The sequence below is a fragment of the Numida meleagris genome, chromosome 1 (assembly GCF_002078875.1).
Source record: "Numida meleagris isolate 19003 breed g44 Domestic line chromosome 1, NumMel1.0, whole genome shotgun sequence".
In the NCBI taxonomy this organism is placed as follows: Eukaryota; Metazoa; Chordata; class Aves; order Galliformes; family Numididae; genus Numida; species Numida meleagris.
In genome coordinates this window covers 78031364-78057692 of record NC_034409.1, presented here as the reverse complement: position 1 = coordinate 78057692, position 26329 = coordinate 78031364, and the positions used below count along the sequence as shown (strand labels likewise).

At 40.6% G+C, this 26329-nt stretch overlaps 1 protein-coding gene across 1 annotated transcript in view; it reads right to left on the bottom strand.

Moving 5' to 3' along the window:
* GSK3B (glycogen synthase kinase 3 beta) overlaps positions 1–26329 on the bottom strand; it is a 139913-nt gene that overhangs the window by 46491 nt on the left and 67093 nt on the right. The window contains exons 3-6 of the mRNA XM_021397548.1: positions 15964–16047; positions 5157–5267; positions 2111–2241; positions 208–314 (exon numbers count right to left, since the gene is read on the bottom strand). Coding sequence (XP_021253223.1) covers positions 208–314; positions 2111–2241; positions 5157–5267; positions 15964–16047 — 433 coding nt within the window. The remainder of the gene's footprint in view (positions 1–207; positions 315–2110; positions 2242–5156; positions 5268–15963; positions 16048–26329) is intronic.

The window sequence follows — 26329 nt, the reverse complement described above, 5'->3', positions numbered from 1 at the left end:
ACAAACAAACATCCTTTTATTATATAATTGACATCAAAATCTCAAATGGTACGGAAATTGCAACAGCCCCCTAAAAAATGTGCACTTTGCTATGAAGTGGTATCTGTTCATTTACAACAAAATTCTGCCTCTTGCAAGCCTTTACAACTAACTACAGAATAAAAACCCACGCAGCTGGTACAGACTTCAACAAATACATACACATACCTATACTGGAGGTATAATCGGTGGCTCCAAAGATCAACTCTGGTGCCCTGTAGTACCGAGAGCAGATGTATGAGACGTTAGGTTCTCCACGAACCAGCTGTTTTGCACTGAAATGGAAACAAATCAATAATATTTTAGTAATGAGAAGCTTCACAATATTTTAATGCAGAGCGGTATTAAGCTTTAGAACTCTTTACCACCCCGATTCCTAAATGCTAAAGTACTGTGTTCTAAGCTGACACAAGGCACAGGCTTGACTTATTGTGAAATCAGCCCATCAGGCAGCTACCTTACAGTGGACACAGCAAAGGAAAATCTGACTGCAATTTGGAGAATAAACAGAGTCAGGATACGGGCTGGCCGTTGTCTGTGTAAGTTTGTTGTATTCAAAAGCTTGTGTACAAAGTCGAAGATGACAGAATACAGCTCAGTCGAACGTAGCTACCTTCCAAGGTTCAAAAGCCCTGGGTACTCATCAGAACAGAGTACTTTCTATTATTGCTTTTTTTTTTTTGGAGCTTTCATCAGAATATTCTGGCTTTTTCCTGTTTAAGGGAGTGCATTATGAGGCTAAGTGGGCACAAAGACAAAGGTAAAAACAAGTTTGCTGGAGTAGGCACATCTTATTAGTCCAAGGTTAACATGAAGGCTTCATTTACACTGCCACAAAGGATCCAACATACAGTTCTGCCACAACCACAAGCCCAAGTACCTTTAGAAACACAACAGCACGTTACTTTTGGAACACGAGTCTACATTATATTTCTTTCTTAATTAATATGATTCATTTGATAGAAAGGATGTGGAAGACCAATCTGCTCTTTCAGAAGTATGATATATTCCACTAAGTGGCAACAAACCCCAGTCAAATCCAACACTGATCCTTTATCCAACACTGATCCTTTGAGAGAAGGAAGAGCTCCCACCACCCAATTAGATGGTTTTAAAAAGTCTCAGTTTTGCCTACAGCTTTCTTGTGCAGAAACTACAATTAACAATTCAAATTTCTAACAAAGAGAGGTACCACCTGTTTATGCATTGTTACTTCAAGTTTATGTGTGATTCTTATTTAGCTCCAATGCTCGTGAGGTAGAGCTGGGAAGGAGATTCCCAGACCACGAGGTGTGACGATGCACTGCTTGAGTAATCACCATCTGACATTCCCACTCACTACAGGCAAGCAAATTTAGCAACAGAAACTTTGGTGACCTCTCACACGTATGACCTGACTATTTCAGTCTGCAAAGTTACAGCACAATCTAAAGACTGAACTTTTCCAGGAAGAAATCGGTTTTCTTTCTCAGCGTGGATATCTACAACTTCTGTATCAGTTTTACTCTCTAGATGAAGGTTGGACTCACTTGTTCAAGTGAATCACTTAAACAGAACTGGAAAAAATATACCACTGGAAAGTAGGATACAGATGTCCACTATCTGCAATCAGAATTGCTTCTGCTGAACTTGATCCTCTACAGTATTTGGAATATTAGATGAATTGGCAGACCAACACAAATAGACTACTAAAGGGTAGCATTAGACTTTTCAGGTTACTATGCCACTCTGCCTGTCTTTTCTTCCACACATTTTACGCTACTACTCAGTGTCATTTCCCTATGGCACAGTATTTTCCCTACGCAATATTTACTTTATTTTTTTTGAATATCTGCACAAATAACAGGCTTGAATTTAACTTCCCTCCTACCTGACATCCCTCTCCAGGTCCTTTTCCTTTTTTCATACAAGCTCATTTTAAAAAGAAAAAACTCTAACGTTAATTTCTCTATTAAAACTACAAACAATAAACTTCTGAGGATCACCGAGAGTTCTTTTCCAAAATGTCGCTAGATTTGTTTTGAAATCAACGGTTCTCACTCTCCAGGCTTCAGGCCGTAGACAAGCTTACCTTCCGAAGTCGCAGAGTTTAAGGACAGCTGTATCAGGGTCCAGCAAGAGGTTTTGTGGTTTTATATCCCGGTGGCAGATCCCAAAGGAATGGATATAGGCTAAACTCCGGAACAGCTGATACATGTACAACTGGAACACAGAAATATTGCGTAAGGTATGCTTTCCCAGCCAAAACAGGCTAAACAACTCAATTAACACAGAACTATTATTAGAGTAAAAAAACAGTACTACTTAAAAAAAAAAAAGACCCTGCTCAGTTTATCTCAGTCCTGTGGAGACAGGGAAAGCCCAGAAACTGGCATATCTTTTCCTCCCTCTTTGTCACATAACTACATGAGGTTCTGGTTGTCCTTTTGAAAATAAGCACAATTCCAAAGAAGTAATTGTGCCAGCTTTCCAACATTTATAAATAACCACAGAGCAAACAATGGTGGTAGTCACAGAAAACATACAGAAGATAAAGTTTCCATTTACTTTATAAATCAGCCTCTTCACAGAAATGAGATGTTCCAGGTTATTAAAAAAGTGAAAAAAATCCTTCAGTCAAGGAAGTTATTAACAGTGAATGAAATGCTGTCCAAGAAATATGGTAGTGTTTCAGCCTGTCTCTTGAATGAATCTCCCAGCTTTTCCCGGTGAAGGGGCAGCCTCTTTTTAATTTCAAACCTCCAGGCAAAAAGAGAAGTCAGCTGAAGACAATTTTATATGAGGCAAGGCAAACAAGTCTGCTAACAGAGAGTTTGCTCAGTTCTCCCTTCCAAGGCTGGCCAACTTTTTAGCAATGAAAAATACAGCAAATCGAGAACTTGCCATGGCAAAATGACAGGGTAAGGCAGGGCTGTCCACAGATTTGGCTGCAAGGAAGAAGGAACTGCTGGACGTAATTAGGGCTGTACAGCATACACAGTCATTAAGACAAGGGGAAAACCCAGGCTTAAAGTTGACAACAGGCAGACAGGTTATTGCATAGTTTTCTTGTGTCCCCCAGGGTTTCTGAAATCATTCCAATGATGTGAAATCAGCCTATAGGCTGGAAATTGCACTGGAGTTGCACCTTCCCATTTTCCTAAACACATTCTCCACACATCAGTGTAGTGGTCTGTAAAACCAGGTGCAATCGCTAGACATTGGTATCAAGTCATGTTTGCTTCACTTTCATCCCTATCTTTGTATTTACACTCCCCCTTTGTCTCTTTTTTTGTTTGGCAGGAAAGATACTAGCAAGAGAAGAATTGTCTGACTACTGGCTCAATGTTTTTCAAAACCAGAAATCTGCACAAAGAAAAGCAAACAAACATTTTCTGAATTGTCTGTTCTAGACATGTCAAGTACTTATTGTGCAAGTGTATTGCAAAATAATTTGGAAGATTGCTCTAAGTTGAAGAGTCAAGTCAATGCATGCAGGGTTCATGAAGCATGCCTTCCATCTCAAAAGGACAAACCCAGAATTTCCACAAATGTATTACAGAATGTTAGAGGTTGCTAATAAAAATTAACAAAAAGACAATTAGAGAAGATTCTTGCAGTTTCATAAGCAGCTTATTTGTTACCCAGGAAAGAGGAACTCTCTGCCTTCCTACGTATCAAAGGTGAACAAATGGGTATGATCTGACATTTGCAATTTCCAAGGTATCTTCCTTAGCTAAAGTTTTAATGCCATCAAAGTCACATGATCTCTTTTAAAATGTAAAACTGAAATAGGTCTTGCCTTGTCAGAAAAACAAGGTAAGAACAGACTTCCTGGCTACATGGAAAGGGAAGTCCCAAATATCTAAGAAGATGAAACAGATGAAGAAGAATTCTCTCTCAAAGGATACTTACAGACAATTTTTTCAAAGCCGTCATAATGAACAGCAATTAGAACAAAAATAAATGAATAATTTATCAAAAGCTAAGCTAGCAAATTTTGTGGCGCCTATAACCTGAGGACATACTGTTCCACCAATGGGCCAAGAACAGGAGTTACTTTGCAGTAGAAATTCTTACTGCTGAACGATAAGATTCTGTGCTTTCTTAAAAACAGGGAACAGTGCTGGCCATTGCCAAGGCACTTTATTTACAGTTGCTGAATACAGGGTTATGGTACAACCCTTTGTTATTGGAATATTTACTTTTCGCAACATTCATTTTTTTCAATCAAATTAAAAGTTACTTATCAGCCCACCCTCATGTCAAGTATTACATACTTAAAGATATTTAAAGATGAGCCTGAAGAAATCAATACAAATCAACATTTATTGCTAATTTCAATTTTATGTTACCTGCATGCCATGTTAACAAGTTAAATTCAAATTAACAACACTAGACTCAATCTTTTCCAATCAAGATACTCTATGATTCTATAACCATTCATTAGCATGCAAATTGTGGTCACCACAACACATGAAATAGAATTACGAGACCCAGATGGATTCCATACTGGGCAAAAGAAGTTTTATTCATCTTTAACCACTTTACAAAGGACAATAAAAGATACACACAACTAAAGTGAGGTTTTGAGGCTAAAATGTGCATAAAAACATCTTGCCCCACTCTTCAACACAAGTGGTAATGCCAATGAGCTCCAAATGTAGGGAAGGGGACAAAAGCACACCTTTCATTCCTTCAACAGAGGACAGGAGCTTGTACTTACATATCAGGCAAAGAAGAAAACACATAAGAGAATATCATTTTTCCCGACATTCTCTTTGAATTCTTGACCTTCGTACTATTGTGTCATCATCATCTCTGAAAGCTGAAGCTGGGAATCTAGCTGGTGTCAGTCTCTAAGCTGTATGAAAACAAAACACACGCCACTTCCTAACCCTCCCCCCAGCCATTCCGAGATTTCTGTAAAGCGAGAAATCAAGTGCTGAAACTTAAGCCTCTTGCATCTACTCTTCCTTCACCCTAACAAATAAACATTCTAATCTTTTTTTCTCCTTGCCTCAAGACACACGTACTTCTAAAAACTTCAGAAAACTAATTATGTGAGAAAAGAGGTATCCAGAGAGTTTGTTCCTATAATATACTTCTTCATCTAACCACAGCTATTAGTTACCTACCTTGACATAAATCATAGGGAGTGTCTGTTTGGCCCGACTATAATGTCTGGCAACTCTGTATACTGTTTCAGGAACATAGTCCAGCACCAAGTTGAGGTACACTTCATCTTTCTGAAAGAGAATAGAAGAAAAAAAAATCAATAATGATTTTGAAGCACGAAGAACAGTAAAAGCATCAAAAAAGATGACAGGTTGGGAAACATCTTTAGTAAGTGTGCCACCAAACTCTTTTCCCTTTAGGCTTAGCACCTGTGCTCTAATATCCAAGTCAAACTTACGGTTAAGGTCACATTAATCTATATGGTCTCTACTGTAACGTGTTTTCTGATTAGAAATGAGGACAATAATGCCCACTCGATATTTTCATTATGGGATACCACCTTGAAGTATTAGTCCCCTTCCCTGGGAAAACCCAAGGCCAAACTCACACCACACAAATACACATTAAGAAAGTTTAAAAACACCACATATTTTAGAAATGTTGCTTTAATCTTACTGAATTCCTAACAATTAAGAGATTAGTAATTATAACTGATTACTACTACCCATTCATAGACAGCAAGCTAGCGTTAATATTCATAGCCATTTTTATAAGCATTTTAATGTCCCAGTTTCGTCCAACTCAAGCATACAAACTAATTCCTGGTAAAACAGAACAAGATAAAAATGATTCTTGACTCTTTGTTTCTAACATCTGGAATGAAGTTAGATGTTTGAGTGAATGTAATACAGAGAAACAACAGAAGTAGCTTTATAATAAGGTACTTCGTTACAGAGCATGTTAGCAAAGGAGAGAAGGAACAAAGGGGAATTAAATGACATAGTACTGTAATCATATAGTGTCTAATTGGGGAAGGGATTATTTCAGTGGTAAAACAGGTCTTAAAAAGACTTCTGATATTTTAATGCAGTCATCTGTGCAAAGCATCAGGGCTGCAAATACACTTAATTATACCCTCACCCCCCCACATTAATTATATCAACCTAAAAAATTATGTTTGAAAGCTAGGTGAATTAAACAGAGGTATACTTCTGTGCTTGCTGCACTAAGAACTAGGTTTTTCTATAGGAAGAGGTGAGATGAAGAGACACTACATGGATGGTGACACCAGCGCTCCTAGGTATTCAGCTTGTCAGTAGGTCCACTGCCTATTGATCTTAACATCTCTCAATTTCAAAACAAACCTCATTTAGCTTCAATTTAATAACATTACTATGTCTTAATTAATCACTTAAAGCACAGTGTGGTGTGTACTCTTACTGTGTCCTGTCTGAGCAAGTAGCTGGGATCTTGCTGGGGATGTAAATGGTATGTGCTAACACTGAAACACCTCAAATACCTGATGTGCAAAGTCTCTGGTCATCGTTACTTGACAATAAACACTGGTACTTTCAAAACACATCAGCAGCTCTCACCAATAGCTCCTGACAGGCCAAGTCACCAGCAAGGCCCCGCTTAGAACACTCTTCCCAACAAAATGATACTCTCCTTTAAGCACCATTGCTTAACAACAGCAGTAACGGCACCAGTGCTATGCGAATGCCAATGGCACACGGGCTTGTTTCTGCCCTTATTGGAATTGTGCAACATAGAGAAGGAAAAGAAGCACCAGAAACCCTGCCTGCCCTGGGGCCTCCCACCCCTGTCCTGAGAACCAGGTCACAGCATCATGGAACCTGGGGAACAAGCCAGAACATGGACAACGAGAAACGAACACAGAAGGAAACACCAAATGGCTCCAGAATTCCACAGGCGTGCAATCACGTGAAAAACTTGCCATACTTGTACTTCAGCAATTTCCCTTCTGCAGCAACAGTTCTTTTCCCCTTCACTTCCAGATGACACAAATCTGACACAACATCTACTTGGGTCAGAGTTTCCATGGTATTATTAATACAATATATGCCCTGAAAAATCCACATTAACTCATGCCTGGTAGGGCAACCTGTACACCAAAAGAGAAAACAGTCTCTTGAAAATGAGGATATGCTTGACTCAGCGTAGATTCAACCTGATGAATGTGTAGAATGCTCAACTCTTGGAGAACAGCAGTCATATGGGTAACAAGTCACTGTGCCAAACTCTCTGCTATTGAGGTTGATTACTTTCTTTCAGAGGGTTCATGTTCCATGTATCAAGAAGATTTACATGAGAGATTTGACAAAAAAAAAAGTAAAAATGGAATTATAGTGATTTCATTATCCTCTCACAGTACAAGCAAAAGGAGGTATGTACAACTAATACATGTTATCATTAAAACCTTCACAGCAGTTCTTTATAAGAATTAAAGAACTGTGTTTAGTTCATACCATCTGTTTTACTTTTCTCTCCTCCATTTTGATTTTTACTTTGCAATCTGTTGGAAACAGGACTACTTCAGTGGCATGATGTGACACAGGCACAGAAAGATGAAAGCACTTCAATGGCAGATGGAGGTTTTCCACCCACCCAATCAAATCCCTAAGAGTTTTGATGTTACCCACAGCACATGAACAAACTACATGGGGTTTGCACGCTGCTGTTTCTGTGTAACTGTATGTTACATGTTAAAATCTACATGTGATGGCGTGGGAATATCTTTCCTCTGGCCAACAAATATGTTACCTAGATCTGTATATTTGTTGTACCCAGAACTTTAATATGTAAATGAAAAGGCAAGCCTTATGGTGTCAGCTACGTAAGAAGCAACATACTCCACTCCTACCACAAGCAACTGACACTTCAGAAGTGCCCTAAATAGCTACCTTCATGAATTAAAGATGATTTGAGTGTTCTGACCTACCTCCCCCTGACGCTACCTAGTACAAATCTGATAAACGCTTAAGAGAAAAGGTTTCAAGAACCTTCACCCTTCTCTGTGAGCATTATCTGGACAAAAATAACAACCAAATTATCTGGATTTCCATGAACAAGATTCATTGTGAGCTAGAAAGCAGTCATGGCCTGACAAGCTCTGAGGATGATGTAATCTGGTGTGCCTACCTCATGCATTCCTCCTAAACACATACTCTTCCAGTGACCCAGATACAGAACAACAGGAAACAGGGTTAGCTCAAAGAGCTCACCAAATGAGGGCAACTGCTTGAGGATCAAGAGAATGGATCAAGGCTTATCTTTCCATTACAGAAGCCTTTTTCAGATCTCACAACGTATTCTGCACGTGACTTGTTTCCACACTACTGTTCCAAAATTGCTGGGCTGGGAATCGGACAAGGTAACCGACCCATCAGGAGCCTATCTCACACATCTACAGAGCCCAGAATGGTTTGGAGCAGGCTGCATCATAAAAACCATTTGCAGAAAACAAATATAAGATGTCATTAAATAACACTTTTCTCTGCAGATGTTGGGATTGAAGAGATTAGCCTTCCTCAACAGGCCAACTGTTCGGATGCATCCATGTTTTCCCATGCTTGTTGCTCAGGTTGTAACGCTCTATGTATACTCTTTAAAGAGAGGGTGTGTGGAGGAGCTGGATCCTGAAATACAGGATCAATGCAATCCATTAGGATTTTGACTTTAGCACTGCAACTCATTTACAGTCAACTGCATCAAATGTTAGAAGCTGTTTTTTGTCACTTGGCAGATAAATTCTCAGCTGACACAAGCTGCTTCTGAACACTTAAAAGATTCAGAGCAAAATAACCATGGCCTTGTCACTGAACCTGTTTGTATCTCTCAAGAACCAATAACTGAAGCACCACTTCACATAAATAAATACCAGTACAAACTGTGCCACAGTGATCAGCATGAATAGCATGCAGAAGCCAAAATGATGTTGAATCTTTTGTGTCAGAAATCAGAAATCAAACAGGCTGCAATACAACTGCTCCAGCACACGCACATTAAACACTGCAAGGCTGAAGACCTGGTGAAAGTAAAAACACTGTTTTATGAACACATGAAAGTCTTCTGGAAGTCACAAACTCCACTTCTGTCCTTCAATCTACAAAAGTAAACTTGTTTTAAGCACCATCCAGTTGACATTCACTATGGTCATTATAAACCATTAGCTACTGAATTAAAAGGTTTGCTCTTCTGGATTGTTCCTGGCAGGGAAAGAATATTTCTTCTCTGTGCATCTCCCTTCTCAACAAACTTAAACTAACTCATAGTGCTTTCTATGAGATTTTATTTTTTGCCACATATTGAACATACTGTATTTGCAATGCGTGCATAAAAAACTGCAACTGCCATCCGTCAGTCCCAGTGCAAGTACGTCCCTTATTCACCACCAACACGACAACAGAAGCCAGCAGTTTCTTAAATGCCAAAGGACAGGCCGATGGTAAGAAGAGAGAGCATCACAGGGCGTACTCCTGAAGAATACGTCGGTATCTGGGACAACGTCAGAAGTTCTCATGAACTGGCAGTCCTCCCTTGATTCTACGGAGAATGGCTGGGCATCATGTAACACAATAAAAAGTACAGAAACTATTTACTTCGGGTGCTCTCTCTTCCATGGTGACCTAATTTACTGGTCAGTATCTGGAAAGAGTAATGAACATGCTCATTTCAGCCTCCATCAGTCAGGTTAGCAACAATGTGGTGGCAATCATGGGGTTTCCAGGTATTTTTTCCTCACCTCCCTTTATTTTTCCTTTTTTTCAAATCCCAGCTCATTTCTCTGCGCTAGTCTTCAGGTGATCAACTGCATGAGCACCACTGAGTAGAAATAAACAACACAGGAACTTCTTAAACTAACTTTGCATTCAGAAATCCTAAATGCAGAACTACACTCTGAAGTTAACTGTTTTTTTTTTTCAAATAGGCTATTTTACCTTTTCTTACAGCTACAACCAGCACATATTTCACACGCTCTTACCAAGCCCAGTAAGAGACACACCTTTCTCCTCTTATCTTAAAGGCTGCCATAGTACTTTGAAGACACAAAGCCTTTGGAGCTGCTTTCATCGACAAAGCAAGAAATTTCAGGCTTCCAACTCTAACTACTTAGTAGCCATGACAGCCTGGAAGAATTTTTAAATGCAAAAAATGATGGAAATGACCTTATTTGTATGAAGGAATGGTGACATCCAGTGGCCACATGAGCATGCCTGTACTTGCAGTTTACAACCACATTTCAGAAACAAACCTCTATTTTTTATTAGTATTGCAAATACTGGGTAAAGTATTTTCTTCTCTATTCCCTCAGTGCCTATGGCAGTTTCAGAAATTAAATGGGTCCCATGCTTCCTGTTCCTACTGTCAGAAGATTCCCAAACTGGCCTATAATATTCATTATTCTTCAGCAAGATATACTCTGGGACAGGAGATGCCTTCCAGACCAGCTGCGATGGCAGCATAAGGACAGAAATCAGGCCAATCAACATAATTCATATTTAAGATCTTTCCTGGATCTAACTCTAAAATAGTTGTTTAATCATTCGAAGCGGCTACGTTATTAGGTGATGTTTTATGTCTTGTGTTCTAATGCAACACTTCTTCCCTTTATTACAAGTTTTCTGTCATAGTTTTTCCCACAAAAAAAAGACTACATTAAAGAAAAAGGTCCCTCTTCAGGACAATTTGGGAACCCCTGCCTATCTTGTTTATTCTACACCTCATAAAGTCCTTAGGATTTTTGCTTTAATTCCAAGGAAAAATATTTCTATGAAGTTGGAAGGAGCCACCCAGCATCTAAAAGGTGGAACTGATTTGTGATCTTTGACACAGGTGATCCATGGCCATCTTTCAGACACTGTGCCATAGGCTGGCAACCAATCTGTAGAAAGATGAAAACTAGTGGAGAAAGCTGGGCTGACTGGGCTGTCCTGCATACCTTGCCATGAGAAAGAGAAGGGCCTCCTAGCAGCCACCCAAGAAGGAAAATAAGAGGAAGTGGCTAGAACTGGTGGAAGAATTACCTGAGAAGATAAAAGTGACTCAGCAGGCATACTGGACAGTTAACAGACCCAGTGAAATCAGAGCTTCACATTTCCACAGCAGGCATTGACCATGCTGAGGATCCTGCTGCCTACTGCAAAGCCCTGCTGCAGAGAGGCGTAACTGCAATTCCTAGTAACAAAATTTGCTCAAAACCAGAGACTGCTCCTAGCTACAGCTAAGGAAATTCCCAGCATGTTGCTAGCCCCAGCAGCAGTAACTGATAATCATTATCTGATGACTGGTGCCCTTTTTGAAACAAGCATCCTCAGGCAAGGACTAGAGATACCAACATCACGAACTCATCATAATTGGCATTAATTGCTCCTTTGTTGACAGCACAGCAGATCTGCCAAGGATTAAATGGATCACAGTGACTAAATTCATCTGTAGCAATGGCCCTTCAGCACTTGACTGGGCTCGTGCAAAGCATTCACACAGGCTCTGTCCATTTGCAGTTGGGCTCAAAGCTCTGTCACTTGAGGGTATTGCATAAAAACATTTCTTTTTTTTTTGGTCATTTCTGCAAGGAAGGATGGTGACGTTCATGCCTCTGAAGTTTGTGGATGCATCTCTTCCTAACAGAGATGTGAACCTGGAGAAATAATAGCTGTTCAGCAAGGCCCAAACTTTCAAATCAGCCGGTCACTCCCTTCTTCCAAATTTCTTCATTGTAGCTTAGTAAATTGCTGCCAAAGCACATTTGAGATGCACACTGAGCTGCACCTATATACTGCTCTGCACGATGCCTTTCACATTTATTTTAAATCTCCATCTATGGGAGAAAATTTCTACCCTGAGTTTGCATGGACTTTCAGCTGCAAGTTGTTACGCTAAGGCTAAATAAGATTAAAAATCAATTAAAAGATGCAGAAGGGCCAAGCTCAGCCTACAGAAAAGAGTCAGCATATTGCATATTTATGATCTTTCATATACACTTTGACGACTCTGAATAACAAGCCACCTTAAAGAGAAGAAAAAAGCTACATAACCAGAGATGCAATTACCCAACAAAACCAGTATTTAGTTTACTTTTATACAATTCGATGCACAAAGAAATCTTTCCAGTGACCTCTCTTCCTCTTTTGGGCATGGATCCGATCAATTAAACACTCAAAAACATCCACACAGGAGAACCTGACAGTTAGGAAATACCACGAAGAGGTATCCGAATCAGAAATACAGAGGAAAAAAAACGTGGATTAGGAACTCTTATTTCAGGTTTTACCAAGCTGAAGATTTTAATTCAGCAGCCACTGATCTAAAGTTAGCTCAGGCTACAAAACATCAGGAAATACTTTCAGCACAGAAGCCAGAGGGAGCAGTGTGCAGAGCATCCACATCCGCCCCACCTTAGAGTGTGGTTCAAAAGCTCTGTGCCCCTGAAACCTAAGGAGGGCAGGGTATAAGACTACTCCATGCTTCACTATGACAACACTGACATTTATCTATCATGTTACATGCAAAGCAGACCCTGAAATTAAGGAAAAGGAACCAAAATCAAATAAAATACGACTTCCTAATATGGTCTGATCTCCTCGAGGTAAGCTGCCCAAACTAGGTCTCTAGTTCAAGAATACCAAAACTAAAACCAACCACAGCAGAGTTGGGTAGCCCTACAAACCCGCCCACTTTCATCAAGAAATATCTAGAAAACCAGAAATCAGAAAACTACACATGGAGAAGACTTGCTGCTACTTCCATAAAAAGAACATTCCACAAATCAATCTACTAGTTGGTTGTTCTTTCCTCCCCTCCATTTCTTTCCACTACTCATAATTACAGGTTTTAGATCACCTAAAAGCACATTACAGTGACAAAAGTCAGTGCTCTGCTATCAGTCATCTCATAAAGCCTCAGAAAAAAAAAAAGAAATCAGAATCTACTCTGGAAAATTCGTAAAGTAATCTTCTGGAAGAGCTGAGTTATCCAGCAGGTCTGATGAACGTCTGCAAACTTACAGGAAGAAGGAACTGAGGAAGATAGAGTTTACAGAAGTAACTTGAATGCCACGTCTGTCAGCTTAATACATCTTATTAATGTATATTATATGTTCTTTGTGAGTAATCTTAAACTGGAAATTATTAGTCAAACATGATTAATAATGTAGTCAGTACTCAAACCTATATACGTAAAGGTATAAATGTATAAATATACATACATATATATATATAAGTAAGCATATACACACACGCACATATATGCATGCAAACATCTTTGTAAGGTATACCTATATAAAGGTAAGACAACTCCAAAGATGCTCAGAAATTGGGGATTCACATAGACACAGAAAACAAAGGAGAAGGAACCAGTCCAAACGATGTTTAATATGAGAATTCCCTGCTGCTAATGCAAGATTGCTTTCGGCAAAAGCAATATAAGCAAATGGAAGAAATAAAAATGAGAAGTTCATTACAAGAAAAGAATACAGGGAGTTCAAACACTTTAACCAGTTCAATGGATAGATTCTAAAAGAGTGTACAGAGCACTCTGAATCTCTATAAACTAGCTACAGATTTGATGCAGCTGAAGAGTAGTCCTATTATCAAGTGTTACTTGGAATTTATTTTATATTTTATCTATTTTCTGTTGCTTCAAGTTTTCTAACAAAAAATGTAATAGTTTCTTTTGCAAGAATAAAGACAGTTTTAAGGCTGCCTCATTCCCAAAAATGCCTAGTGCCTAAAATAAACTGAAGTGACTATTCAGCACAAGGCCTTGAAAGAGTACCAGTCTAAATAGACAGAATTTGGACATAAATTTAAGCTTCAGTTATTAACCAAAAAAAGAGCCAAAAAAAACCAACCAAAAATTAAACAAAGAAAGAAACAAAAACCTCTGGGCTTAGAGTCCCTGGTGTCAAGCATCAGGGAGGTAAGCAGAGAGAAGTCCAAGCATCCCAGTTTGGACCAACAGGTTGAACTATCATGGCAGCATGAAAATGTTCGGTATGTAGGTATCAAAATTAAGTTCATTGCCAAACTGTTTTATTAAAGAGATCAGCAGTTAGTTGCATGTGAAACACTTCTGTCATAGGCAGGTTTTAATTTGTGTTTAATCTATGCTAAATTCTATATGAAAACAGACAAGAGTGGCAAGCCCCACTCACCACTTCAGAACCCTGACTTGCTGCTATCTAGAGCTTTTCCCAAACAGCAGATGACAAACTAATCTGCAGTTAGCTCCATGTACTGCTGCCAGCATGGAAATGCTCACAAGCCAATTATGCACCATTCTGCTCAGAACTGCAAAGGGACCTTGCAACCTGAACGCTGCTGTTGATGTTGGTGCTGGGTGTACCTTCACCCTAGGGACTGGTTCCCATTTGCCCCATTTTGCAGGTGGTAGTGGAAATTTCAAAGGCACAGAGCAGAGACATGAACAGAGAAGAACAGAAAAGAATGAGAAAGAAAACTACTCCCCAGAGCATTAAGATTCATTTGTCAGGGACAGAGAGTGCACTATTAAAAAGAAAACTAGCTTTGCCAAGAATTAGCCATGTGGAGTTGAAAGAGCTAAGCAGAAAATCCAGTCTCAAGCTCAACATCAAGTTAAAGATTTACAAAAGACTTTTACTTAAGTTATTGTTAGACAAAGACTCCTGGAACAGTATTCTGAAGTTCTGACATTTCCACTGTTGGCAGAAGATTTCTGAAAGACATTAGATAAGGCAGTTGTCTTCTGCTTGTCTCATGAAGTTCTACTTCACTCTGGCCAAGTTACAAGCTGGTTAAATACAGAGCCCATAACCAAGTCCTTCTTCATGGTATTTTTCTTCTTATACTCAGGCTACTTGAAAAACTTCTGATTATACACCAAATGATCACTACACACTTGAAAAACCACCTCCAGCAAACTACCACCAAAAGAACAACAGACATATAAAAACCTGGAAATCATTCCTTTACTTTTGTTTAGCAAGCATGGTAAATACATGACCAAGTTTAAAAAAAAATTAAAAAAAGAAAAAAGGAAAGAATATCAGACTTCTCCCTGACTCTTGCAGGCTGGTTCTGCAAGCTTTCCATAGGCAGAAGCAAGCTCCTCTACAGTTCTCCCTCTGTGCACTGTATAAGACTGCAGAGACCTGTCACCAAGTCACCTTGGGGGTGCCAGCTCCTTTCCTAAACCCTGCAGACAAGGGGTGAAGGCTATGAAGTGCTTTGCCTCTCCCATTCTGCCAATCCACTGCATGGCAGCAGCAGTTAATAGTCTTCCCATTGCTGTCAGCTCAGGTATACAGTACCTTAGAGCATTGTGGACACACAACTACATGTATCTATCTCTCTCTCTATATATATATATGTACAGGCTTCCAGGGGCAGTGGGCACAGCCCCAAGCTGCCAGAACTCAAGAAGCATTTGGATCACACTCTCAGACATAGGGTTTAGTTTTTCTGTGGTGCTGTGTGGAGCCAGGAGCTGGACTTGATGATCCTTATGGGTCCCTTTCAACTTGAGATATTCTATGACTCTATGAATCTGCTCCTCCTTCTGGAGCATAAGCATTCTGACAAATCATGGGAAGGGGTACAGAAGCATCCAGAGACTGGGTCTGGGAAACATCATGTAAGCTCTATAAATATAGAGTGCTTAAGGCTGAATGCTAGAAAACATGTCTATAGTTCAGGAAAGGTAGCAGTAAAACGTGCAAATGAAGCCCTGCTGTGCTTCACCAAAAAAAGAGGCAGAGCGTATATAAATCTGTTACACTATTGTTAATAACATTAATAACGCTACTCCTCATGGACCACCACACTTCCACAATGAAGATCTGCTCCAAAAAACCTGTTCAGCGTCACTACAGCTTCTTCTCAGCGTTATCACTATCTTCACATTCTTTCTTGTCTCTAGAAATTCAAACAGCTCATTATGGCCCAGATGGGTACTAGGAAGCACATGCCCATTTTTCATTCTTACCTTCTCTCCACTGGAGTAGAAGAAATAACGCAATCGGACAATGTTACAATGATCCAGCTTTCTCATAATCTGGAGCTCTCGGTTCTGGGAAAAAAAAAGGAGAAACGCAAACAATTAGGAACTCTTTTCTCAAGACGTTAGAGTACTGTTCTGAATTCCATAGATTTCATATAAAGGAGATGGTAAAACTGAGCCAAAGAAAACTGGAAGTTGGAAAGATGCAAGTTTTCTTCCTGTAAAATCACATGTTGATTACTCTTTCTCCCTATTACTTTACCACTGAAAGTATCAACATCATTGAATGCATTTTCCCTCAAAAACAAAGATCTGCAAAAACTCTGCAAAACCCAAGAATTATCTACTTATATTAGTAAAGTATCAGTGGTAAAAAGCAAGAAAACATTAACTTTGCATTTTTATTTTCTGATCTTACAGTTATACAAGGTACCAGGCAAAACAGTTAAAGGCTTTCTCCTTGAATACTGTAAAAATAATGTAAATAATGTAAAAGCAAACATAACACTTTGTCTCCTCCATCCTTCAGACTAACGCCCAAGTGAATTCCAACACACTGATGGACACCTGAACTCCAACACAGTGCTCCCTCATCCCCCTCCTCAAAGGAAGAGGAGCAGGAGAAAATACGATGAGAAGAAAAGAAAAAGCTCACAGGTGGAAATCAAGTGAATTCCACCACAGTCAGATCCAGTACAATGCTGTGAAACAGGTGTATGATAGAAAAGCATTTCCCTCACCATTCTCCTTGAAATGCCAACAAAAAAGACGTGTAATTGAGATGGGAACTCAATTCCCAGTTTCATTCAACCAAGGTTTAACTAGATGTAGGCAGAGAGAACAGCAATGCTATTTTTCCTATTTTATATCAACTTGAAAAATCTGTTTAGATAAAATCAATTCATTATATACATAGTAAACTGAGGATCTTACTGCAAATACCCACTGCAACTGAGCCCTAAACAAATTAGGGAGCTTCTAGCCTAACAGAAAAAATGAGTGAAATGTTGAATTGCAGGTATGAATGAAAGCGAGCAAGGAGAACTAGCACAGCTATGTTTGTTACATTTTATTCCACAGCTGTTGCTATAATACACCTTTCTCCTGTGGTTATACTCGCACACTGCTTTTTCCTTCCTCATTTACTGCATCTGTAGTTTTAAAACTAGAAGGTATTTCACCTTTAACTTGGATCACAGGGTTGCAAATCATGCAACCTGACTAGCTAGGATCAGATATTCACTAGTCCTACCAGCTTCATTTAACCTTGAAAACTTCAGGAGTTTTTAGGAAAGAAACTCTAGCTAAAAAACATTCTCATACACAGATGCTCAAAGCTCATACTTTGTGAGGTGCTGTTGTTGAAACATGGGTGTCATATTCTAAGTATCAGAGGGTCACATACAGTGCTTGTCACTACTACTAAAGATCGAGGAACTCGGCAAGAATCCTGAAATTCTCCTGAAATCCCACGGAATGAATTTGCAAAAGACGAATACTGGATTCACCATGTAACCTCACCAACACACCTTGCACCTAATGGAGAAAAGAGTTCTTCTGGCAGGAACGGGAGCTTAAATGATCTCCACCTATTCATTTCCTTATTAAAAATTACTAAGAAGAAAGGACAGCTGTGTTTGGGGTTCCTGTGACACATGGTACAACTCTGACTTCTGATGGACAGGAAGACCTTGTCTTCTCCTCTTATCCAACCACCTGCATACGACCTCTCATGCAGTGCTATCACCTCAGTACCTTAAAACCCACAACAGATTTCAACTATCATGACGAAGCTGGGATGGATCCATCAGTCACGGAAACACTTCTCGTTTCTCCAGGTGGATTTTACACTGCAAAACAATAGTACTACATGGCTGAAAGTAACACAAGCATTTCCCATATCTCCAACTCAATTCCACCAGCAAGATAAATAATTTTTTCCTCCATTTATCCCAGTAAGATGGAAATAATACCTCTTATCTCAGGGAATTACTGAAGAAATATGAATGTACTAAGCATGTATGTGTAAATACTATTTTAGCAATCCCTCTACTAGCTCCTTAAAATACACATATACACTCTTAAGTTATTGCTTCATGCTCTGAAGATAACATGTGTATGCTGACTGGAAACACTGGGAAAAAAATCAGGAGCTACTCTAAAGCAAGGCTGAGGTTATATTTATCCCCTGGTACCTCAGCCCAGCAGAAGCACAATCTGTGCCTACTCTGATGCCTTCCACTCAGATCTGTCTCCTTCGGCTCTGACCCCGACCATCTGCTGTGGCTCCACAGACAGTGCTTCAAGGGGTGCTAACATCAGGGATAACCATAAACCAGTTACACAGTAACCTACATCTAGCATCCCGGAAAAAGATTGAATGGAGCAACTGTCATCCTAGTCGGTCGCCTCAGACACCTTAAAACCAACCAGACTTTCAATCATCACTCCTGATGGAGGTGAAAACGGAATACTCAAACAGTCACAACAGCTCAAGTGGATGTGGCAGGGAAGAGAGCTTCTGATGCTCATGTCACAGACTGATGCTCTTAAGAACTCATTTCTCTCCAATGAATACGTCAAGAATTTGTACTGTACTACTTCACTGTATGCTTCTTAAATACGTAACAGCCATTTCACATCGAAGTGGGTCATTAATTACCCGTGCACAAATACACTGAAAAAAAAAAACCTGGATTACACTAAGGGAATCCTTAGTGAAAAGAACAGTGACAGATGTCCTACACAGTGTAAGAGAGAAAGCGCACAGCTAGATATAATGCAGGCTAAAACCATTTCAAAACATGCTGAAGAGACAAGCTGACAGTGCATGACCAAAACACAGGGTGGATGGAAACATCAAGCTCGTGCTCATCCTTCATTCATCTTTGTCTTTCAAGAGTGACATTGGAGAAAAGTCCAAGACTCAAAGAGGAAGTCCTCCTTCTTCTCCCACCTCTATTGATGGGAGGAGAAAGATTTAGTTTACACACCAACTGAGAATTTCAGCCCAGAGAGCGCTGAAGGCAGCGTCAACCTTCAGCACCAGCCCTTCCACGAGAGAGGACCCAGATTATCTGAAACACGGAGCTCTTGTGGGGCACACTACACTCCTTCAAGAAGCAGCAAAAATGGCACCGTGAGAAGATCCTTCAGCAGATTTCTCTTGCAGTTTGATTTATCTAAAATCCAGAATGCAAGGGGCTGCTAATGCACAGTCCCAGAAGACTGATTTGCAACCAGTGCACTTCAGCCTTTCAATAATTACTGATGCAAACCTAATGTAACAAAAATCTGTTTATTCCTTCTGAAGACAACTTTCCTAGCTCTGCCTCTGAATCTGTTCATTATATTGAATAAATACAGTTGCTCAAAGTTAAAGATTGCCACGACATCATCAGATTTGTAACTTTAAACCACATCCAATTAAGCTGATGCATGAAGACGCACGTCTTCTCTCTGAGGTTGTACCCCAACTCCTCAAAGCTATGCTAATGCTGCAGTTGATATAAAACCACCAAAGCAAGATTATTTCTGGCTCGCTACCTTACTGTGCTACAATGGACTAGGATAACCATCTCCCCACACACATTCTCTTCTGCCCCCACCCAGATTTCTAGAGCTATGTCAGCTATTTATCAACCCTAATCTGGATCTTTCTGTTGTATTTGTTTAAATAATCACAATCACAAAATGACTGGATCTTAAAGGATTATGGATTTGAAACTTCCTGAACTGCATCAGAGCAAATGGAGGTGAAAAGTTCCATGCAGTCCCCAGCAGCATATCAGAATCAATATATACCTGATGAAGTGTAGAAGTATCACCTGCATATAGTTCAGAAGAGATGTTCTTGGAGTTTCCCTGGCAAAGAGCATGCTGGATTTTGCTCTTTTTTTCCTTCCAAACTGACTGAAGTCTCAACAAGGCACTTTGAAGAAGATGCTCAAAGCAGATGAAACTCAAGAATCTAGAAAGCTACATTTTTCTTTTGATACACTAAGGTTATGACTTGGTTCTTGCAACTACGTAAGATTGTGTACCTCTGGTCCTCTTCAGAGAGGACATATTTTTGAGGGAAAGGCAGCATTCTTTCAGGGATAAAATACTGACCCATTTCAACAACAATTTCAGCAACCATCTTCTCACAACTAAAGGTAATGCTCATTTTTGCACTTTGTTTTTATTCTTCTTTGAAGGTGATACCTTCAAATGCTCAAATGCTTGAGCTCAATATGCCCCATTCTTCTCTCTGGTTGCAAAAAGAAGATAATGACAATCATCACAAATTCTGGCATTATACACAGACAGAAGCAGCACAGGTAGATCCAAATTTCTTGGCATAAAAATTCTCCTCTTGTATGTTTCACATTTACAGCTTTCTCCTTTCTTCTGCTGCCTCCACAATTTTCTCTGTTCTACCATGCTTCTGCAAAGATTTTTGCACAGTGATGAGCTGGAGCACGGGGTCATTAACACAGTGAAGAAAGGAACTAGTTTCCAGCAGAAGCCACGAAGGCTATGATAAAGCCTCCGTTTTTTTTTTTCCTCTTCTTCCTGCTTCCACTTGAACAGCTTGAATGGCTAGACACCTCCACTCAACTGCTGCACTACTGGGGCTCTCTGGAGAAAGGGCTCAGGCTGTCACCTCGAGAAACGTCAAGAATTTCCACAGAGCAGAATGAAGTCTCACTATCCCGTCCGTCTCCCACCACCTGCAAAAGGCTGCACTCCAGCACAGGGCAGCAGTCACACATAGGCAGAGAGAAGACCTCAGTCTTTCCATCTGAGGTCTTCTCTACAAATTCCTGGAGCTGCCTCACCCATTCCTCCAAAAATGCATTTCAAATGCTGTCAGTCACAAGGCTCCTTTTAATGTTGTCTTGCTGCCGCCAAAAGAATGTTAGATATTATTCTAGGGCTCAGAGAAATAACTTCCTTCCACAGAAATAAGATGATTCAGTCATTTACAGAATAAAGGTTAATTCCTAGATTATCCTGTATTTGCCCCAAGCCATCACTGAAATAAACCAGTGCTTAAAGGAAAAACAAGTAAAAAGGGCTTAACTACAGAGGCCAGGGCTGGGAATCTGCCCATGTCAGTCATTAATAGCTAGCCACGCGTGAAAAGTCCATTTTGTGGGCAAGCAATTTCAAGCAGAGAGAAATGTCAACAGCGATCAGTTTTTCTTCATTTACATCTGTGGTGTGAATGAAGTCCAACCCCAGTCTCTCTCTTGCTGCCAGACACAGTGTATTTCCAGCATGGGTGGATCTAGGTTAGAAAGAAACCCTCTCCCAACAGCCACCATCACCCAGTTAGTCCTAGTTCATGAGTGACTGCAAAATACTTGTGGCTCTGCTGGCTTAATGTGTGGGTCAGAAAGTTCAGATGCCGTGTCCTGCTCCAATCCCTACTGATGGATAGCACGCACGTGCAGCTTGGAGGATTGTGTTTGTAAAATGCTGCAATTTTTATAATCCTAAAAGGCCTAGAGACAGATATCGTACTCATTAGCACACTGTTAGCATTCAGGGCTTCCCAGAAAAAAAAAATAGGGATCAGTGATAGCAACCCGCAGCTTACAGCATAAAGGTAAACTTGCTGCTTTAAACACCACCACCCCATATAGATACAGTCCCTCCCTTGCACCTCTTCTGGCCATTCACAGGAATTCCAGCCTTTCACGGAAGGGAAAACCTAAATGTTAAGCACCCATGCAACATGAGGATAACGAACCCATTCTGCAAAGCAAGTGAGAATGAAGGGACCCAAGACACCCAAGACACAGAATGCTTGTGCACATCTGTCTGTGCAGTGCAGTCACAGCACGCTTTGTCACCACATAACCGCAAGGAATGCAAGCTTCCTTTCCCTACCAAATTCCACAATGCTGCCAAACTTTCCACTCTTTGTCCTCATGCAAAAATCTGTTGGTTAAGTTCCCAAAGTGACAGAAGATGGAGACGCACAGCAGGGCTGCGGAGCAGAACGCTTCTGAACGCTGGCCTGAGAGCTGTTAATGCAGAACACCCAGGAAGAAGTCAGAGCACAAACCGTGTGTGTCAGCTCTATTCTAGTAAAAAATTATTACTGAGTGCAGCGACCTTCAGCCACGGCATGGGTACAGAGCAGGGTAAAAAAGTGTTGGCTTGGCACGAGGCTGCCTTAAATATGGGCTAGGTTTCTTTAACCCCTGGAAAGCTAGGCAGACTACACCTCCACCATGCAGCAATGAAAGCTGTCAGAAAGGTATGCCAGATAGAAAATAGAGATGCTAAGACACGCCTTACTTCCATCCTCCATGGTCTTTTATTGAAAAACTCAGGCATCGTGCCCCTTCTTACAAATGGGCCACCTACCTGTTCCACCACACGATGCCATTTTATGTTATTCCCAGCCTGCTCTTGTCAATGCAGGACACAGCCCCTAGACAGAAAACTGAGGCTTCATGCAGCTATGATACACTTCTTTCTGCAACTGGAAAGACAAACAGCTTATTTTTAAGAGAGCACATGACAAGCCATAGTCCCTTGGGGGAACAGAAGAAAAATTCTGCCTCTTCTTTCACTTTCTCCCCGCATCTCAGTGGTTAATTGAAGGGAAGAAATGGAATTCTTCGTTAGCTCACCGTGGTCTCTTTGAATGGAAGTGAGCTTGAGAGCCACTCAGAGACTTAATACCATTTCTAGATTCCTGCCAGCTCTCAGGAAGCTTGAGACCAAACTTGGAACAGAAACTGATTTACAGCCTCATGTCTCTTTTAGACCACAACCTGAAATTCAATTAATCATTTTCAAGTGGTTGTTCCAAAGCCTGTGACCTGATGAACTGCTTAGTTCTAAATCTCAGTCCTGCAGCATCTACTGTGCTCTGCCAGGGGCGAGGCCAGAAGCAGCAGGAATTACAGCACACCCATGATAAAAGTCAGAGAAATGGAACTAGCTGTGAAATTCAGAGAGATGGTTCAAGTCCATTACAACACTGAAGTAAGAAAGTGCAGGAAAGATAATAATTGAAAGAAAAAGTACTTTCTAAAAGGCAGCCCTGTGCTTTCAGAGATAATAGCCATTCTTTTTCAGAGGTAGCACAGAGGACCTCTGTTGAAAAACTGACAGCAAAAGTCATTTTCCTTTCAGAAAAACACTATACGGATTTTTCTCTTATTTTGATTTCCAGCTCTTCAGCTAGGAAACAGGAAGTCTAAGCATGCCTATAACATCAGTGCTAGTGAGTCTGCAACACCCATAGAAAGTTACACCTGCAATTACAACCGGAACAGGTTGCAATTAATCTATTAATCAAATAAGTTCCAATCTCCCATGGGCATAGACATTTGCTGAATTGCTAATCACTACGCTATTAAACATTAATGAAATGCTTTATTACTCTTGGCCTTCTCTTCTTACATATGACGCAGCAGATGTTTCATGCAAGCAGATTGCAAAGGAACTTGCAAAACAAATATCTCTTATCCTCAGTTATAAAAAATGTATTTTTACTTTTTTTTTTTTTAGGGTACAGGTAAGTGCTGCCTCCAATGTTTATCTGTCCTTCACCTCAGACTACTTCTACATTAACAGAAGATGTCTGATATTAGAAGGGGCTTTCATTTCAATCCAAATGAAAATATCTGTCACCCTAAGAACTTGAAGGAAGCATCCAAATGTAAGGACACAAGAAAGGGAAGCTAGGGGTAAAAATCAAGCAGAGAATAAGGAGGGAGCATAGCTGGTGAGTGGAATTAGCTGCCTTCAGATGATTATTTGCCAAGCAGAATTAAAACTTTCAGAAGTACAAGTCTTAATAATGAGCTCCCAGATGACCGAGCTTTTAAAAGGTTAACCATTCACTGCTGAACTCAAAGAGAGACTGGGCAGCTCCTGCTCTGAGGGGTGTGGAATGCAGGATACCAGGGCACTGCTCCAGCACTGAAGCTAGAACAGGGACTTAGATCCCTTATGCACAAAAAAAATACTCTTTTCCCCAAATTACTGGAGGGCTTCCCAGCCTCTGGTTTGCTAAGTTTGTCATCAGCAAATAACAGTGTTTATTAGTTACCACTATATTTTAGAACCTCCGCGTGCATATGTTGAGTCTAAGATAAGCATGCCTCAGAAATTATATGTCCTACCGAATTTCAGATGGTAACCACATGTCTATAAGAATGTTTCAAAACCAGTTTTTTGTAGTCTCACATGAAAACAATTCAAGCTCCCTCAAATATGTATTTTTATACCAAAAGGCAACAGCTGAAAAACAATTTCACAGGTTTATCTTTTGCTAGATGCAAGAAATCTACCACTTAAAAGGCCAACCATGCCAAAGTACAAATCCCCTACAAACTTACCAGATGAGTTAGTACTCTCAGCTGGTAAAATGGGTTACCAAACTTCTGACTTTGGAGCTTTTCCCTTAGTCAGCACCAGTGCACTTCCAGCAGTCACATTTTTTTCAAAAATCATTCTTTAGACTAAAGAGCATTGCAGCACTAAAACAAAAAGATTAAGAAATCTTTGCATTCAATCCTGGTCTAAATTCCCCCAAAAGATGCAGTGTAGAGAAGAGGAATATTTTTCGGTGTTTGCATGACAAAATGTGCTTTTTATGTAAAGTGTGAAAACTACAAAGACACAGTGCCATTCACTGGTTAGTCACGCTAAAAAAAGTAGTAAGAAACCCCAACAGAAAGAAAGAAGCAGAGAGAAGTGGTTTGAGCTGCTGGCGAGCATTCTGAATTTGGAGCAGCATGCTTTCTACACTATCACCCCATGGGAATCCAAGTTAAAATTTTCCCAAAGGCCAGATCCACAGAGCTGGACCTAACCTTAGCAAAGCTCAGCTCTTCTTCTCCTACTACCTGCAAAAATCTAGGAATTCTAACAATTCAGTCACTCCCTTTTCCGTATGTAAGAAGATACCTCTGAATTCAAGCCTACCCCAGGCTGAACATCACAACCTATATCTTAGGGTCTTAGGAGCATACTGCAGTGACAGGCAGCCCACAGGTCCCATCCATAGCCAGCAGTCACAGCTCCCCAGGCCCAGCCATCTTCCATGCCTTGTGGCCCTGGCTCATGCCCCTGCAGCCAGGACACAAGCGAACTGTGTGTCAAACAACCTGCCTCACAAGAGTCCAAAGCACACAGCTCCCTGCCAATCGAGATCAATTCGCACATCGGGCTGCCAATGGTATCAGTGTGAGACCACTAAGCTCACAAGAAAGGCAAAGTAAAGAGCTGAAGCTGTAGTTGGGAATTAGCCAATAGTGGCACTGTCACTGTATGAGATAGGAGTAGCTACAGAAGCATCATGGCCTCTGTCTTATTCCTAAAATTCAAAAGAGAATTACCACGTAACTGTCACAAAGAAAGAAAACTGGTGAATCCAAGATTCTAAGGAAGCCAAGACAGCTTGGCCTCTTGGGCACTACATCACATGGTATCTCAACAGCAGTTATCATCAGATGCTTCTAAGGAAGACTCCAAGAAGTTCCTAGCCATCCGGGACACTAAAAACTAAAGATATCCAAGTTTAACCTCCCATATTAAGCCTGCTAGCTATTTTCAAAAAATGTGTTTGTAAAACATAAAAGCTTCAACAATTTTGAGACACCATGTCACAGTCAATCACATCAATTACCACGGACTCACAAAATATTCTGAGTTGAAAGGGACTGAAAAGGATCATCGAGTCCAACCCCTAACTCCACAGAAGACCACCCAAAATCCAAACCCTATGTCTGAAACTGGAGACGAAATGCTCCTCGAACTCTGGCAGCTCGGAGCCATGCCCACTGCCCTGGGCAGCCTGTTCCACACCCACCGCTCTCTGGTGCAGAACCTGTCCCTAACCCCCAGCTGCCCCTCCCGTGACACAGCTCCATGCCGTTCCCTCGGGCCCTGTCGCTGTCACAGAAAGCAGAGCTCAGCGCTGCCCCTCCGCTCCCTGTGAGGAGCTGCAGCCGCCATGAGGCCTCCCCTCAGCTCCTCTGCTCTCGGATGAACACACCACGGGACCTCAGCCTCTTCTTATCCATTTTGCCCTCCAGACCCTTCCCCACCTTTGTAACCCTCCTTTGGATGTTCTCTCATAGTTTTATGCCCTTCGTATATTGAGGTGCCCATAACTTCACACAGTACTCACAGTGAAGCTGCAGAAGTGCAGCACAGATTACACTTTCTGCAGGAAAACATTTACTAAACCACCTGCCACCTCTTCAATGCACAACACATCCTCTTCTGTTTCACGTACTGAACAAGAGGAGATTCTCATGAATTAACTTCACTAAACCATCCATTGTTATCAGTATCAATGCAAGTTGCAAAGCCTCACACTGACCTTGCTACA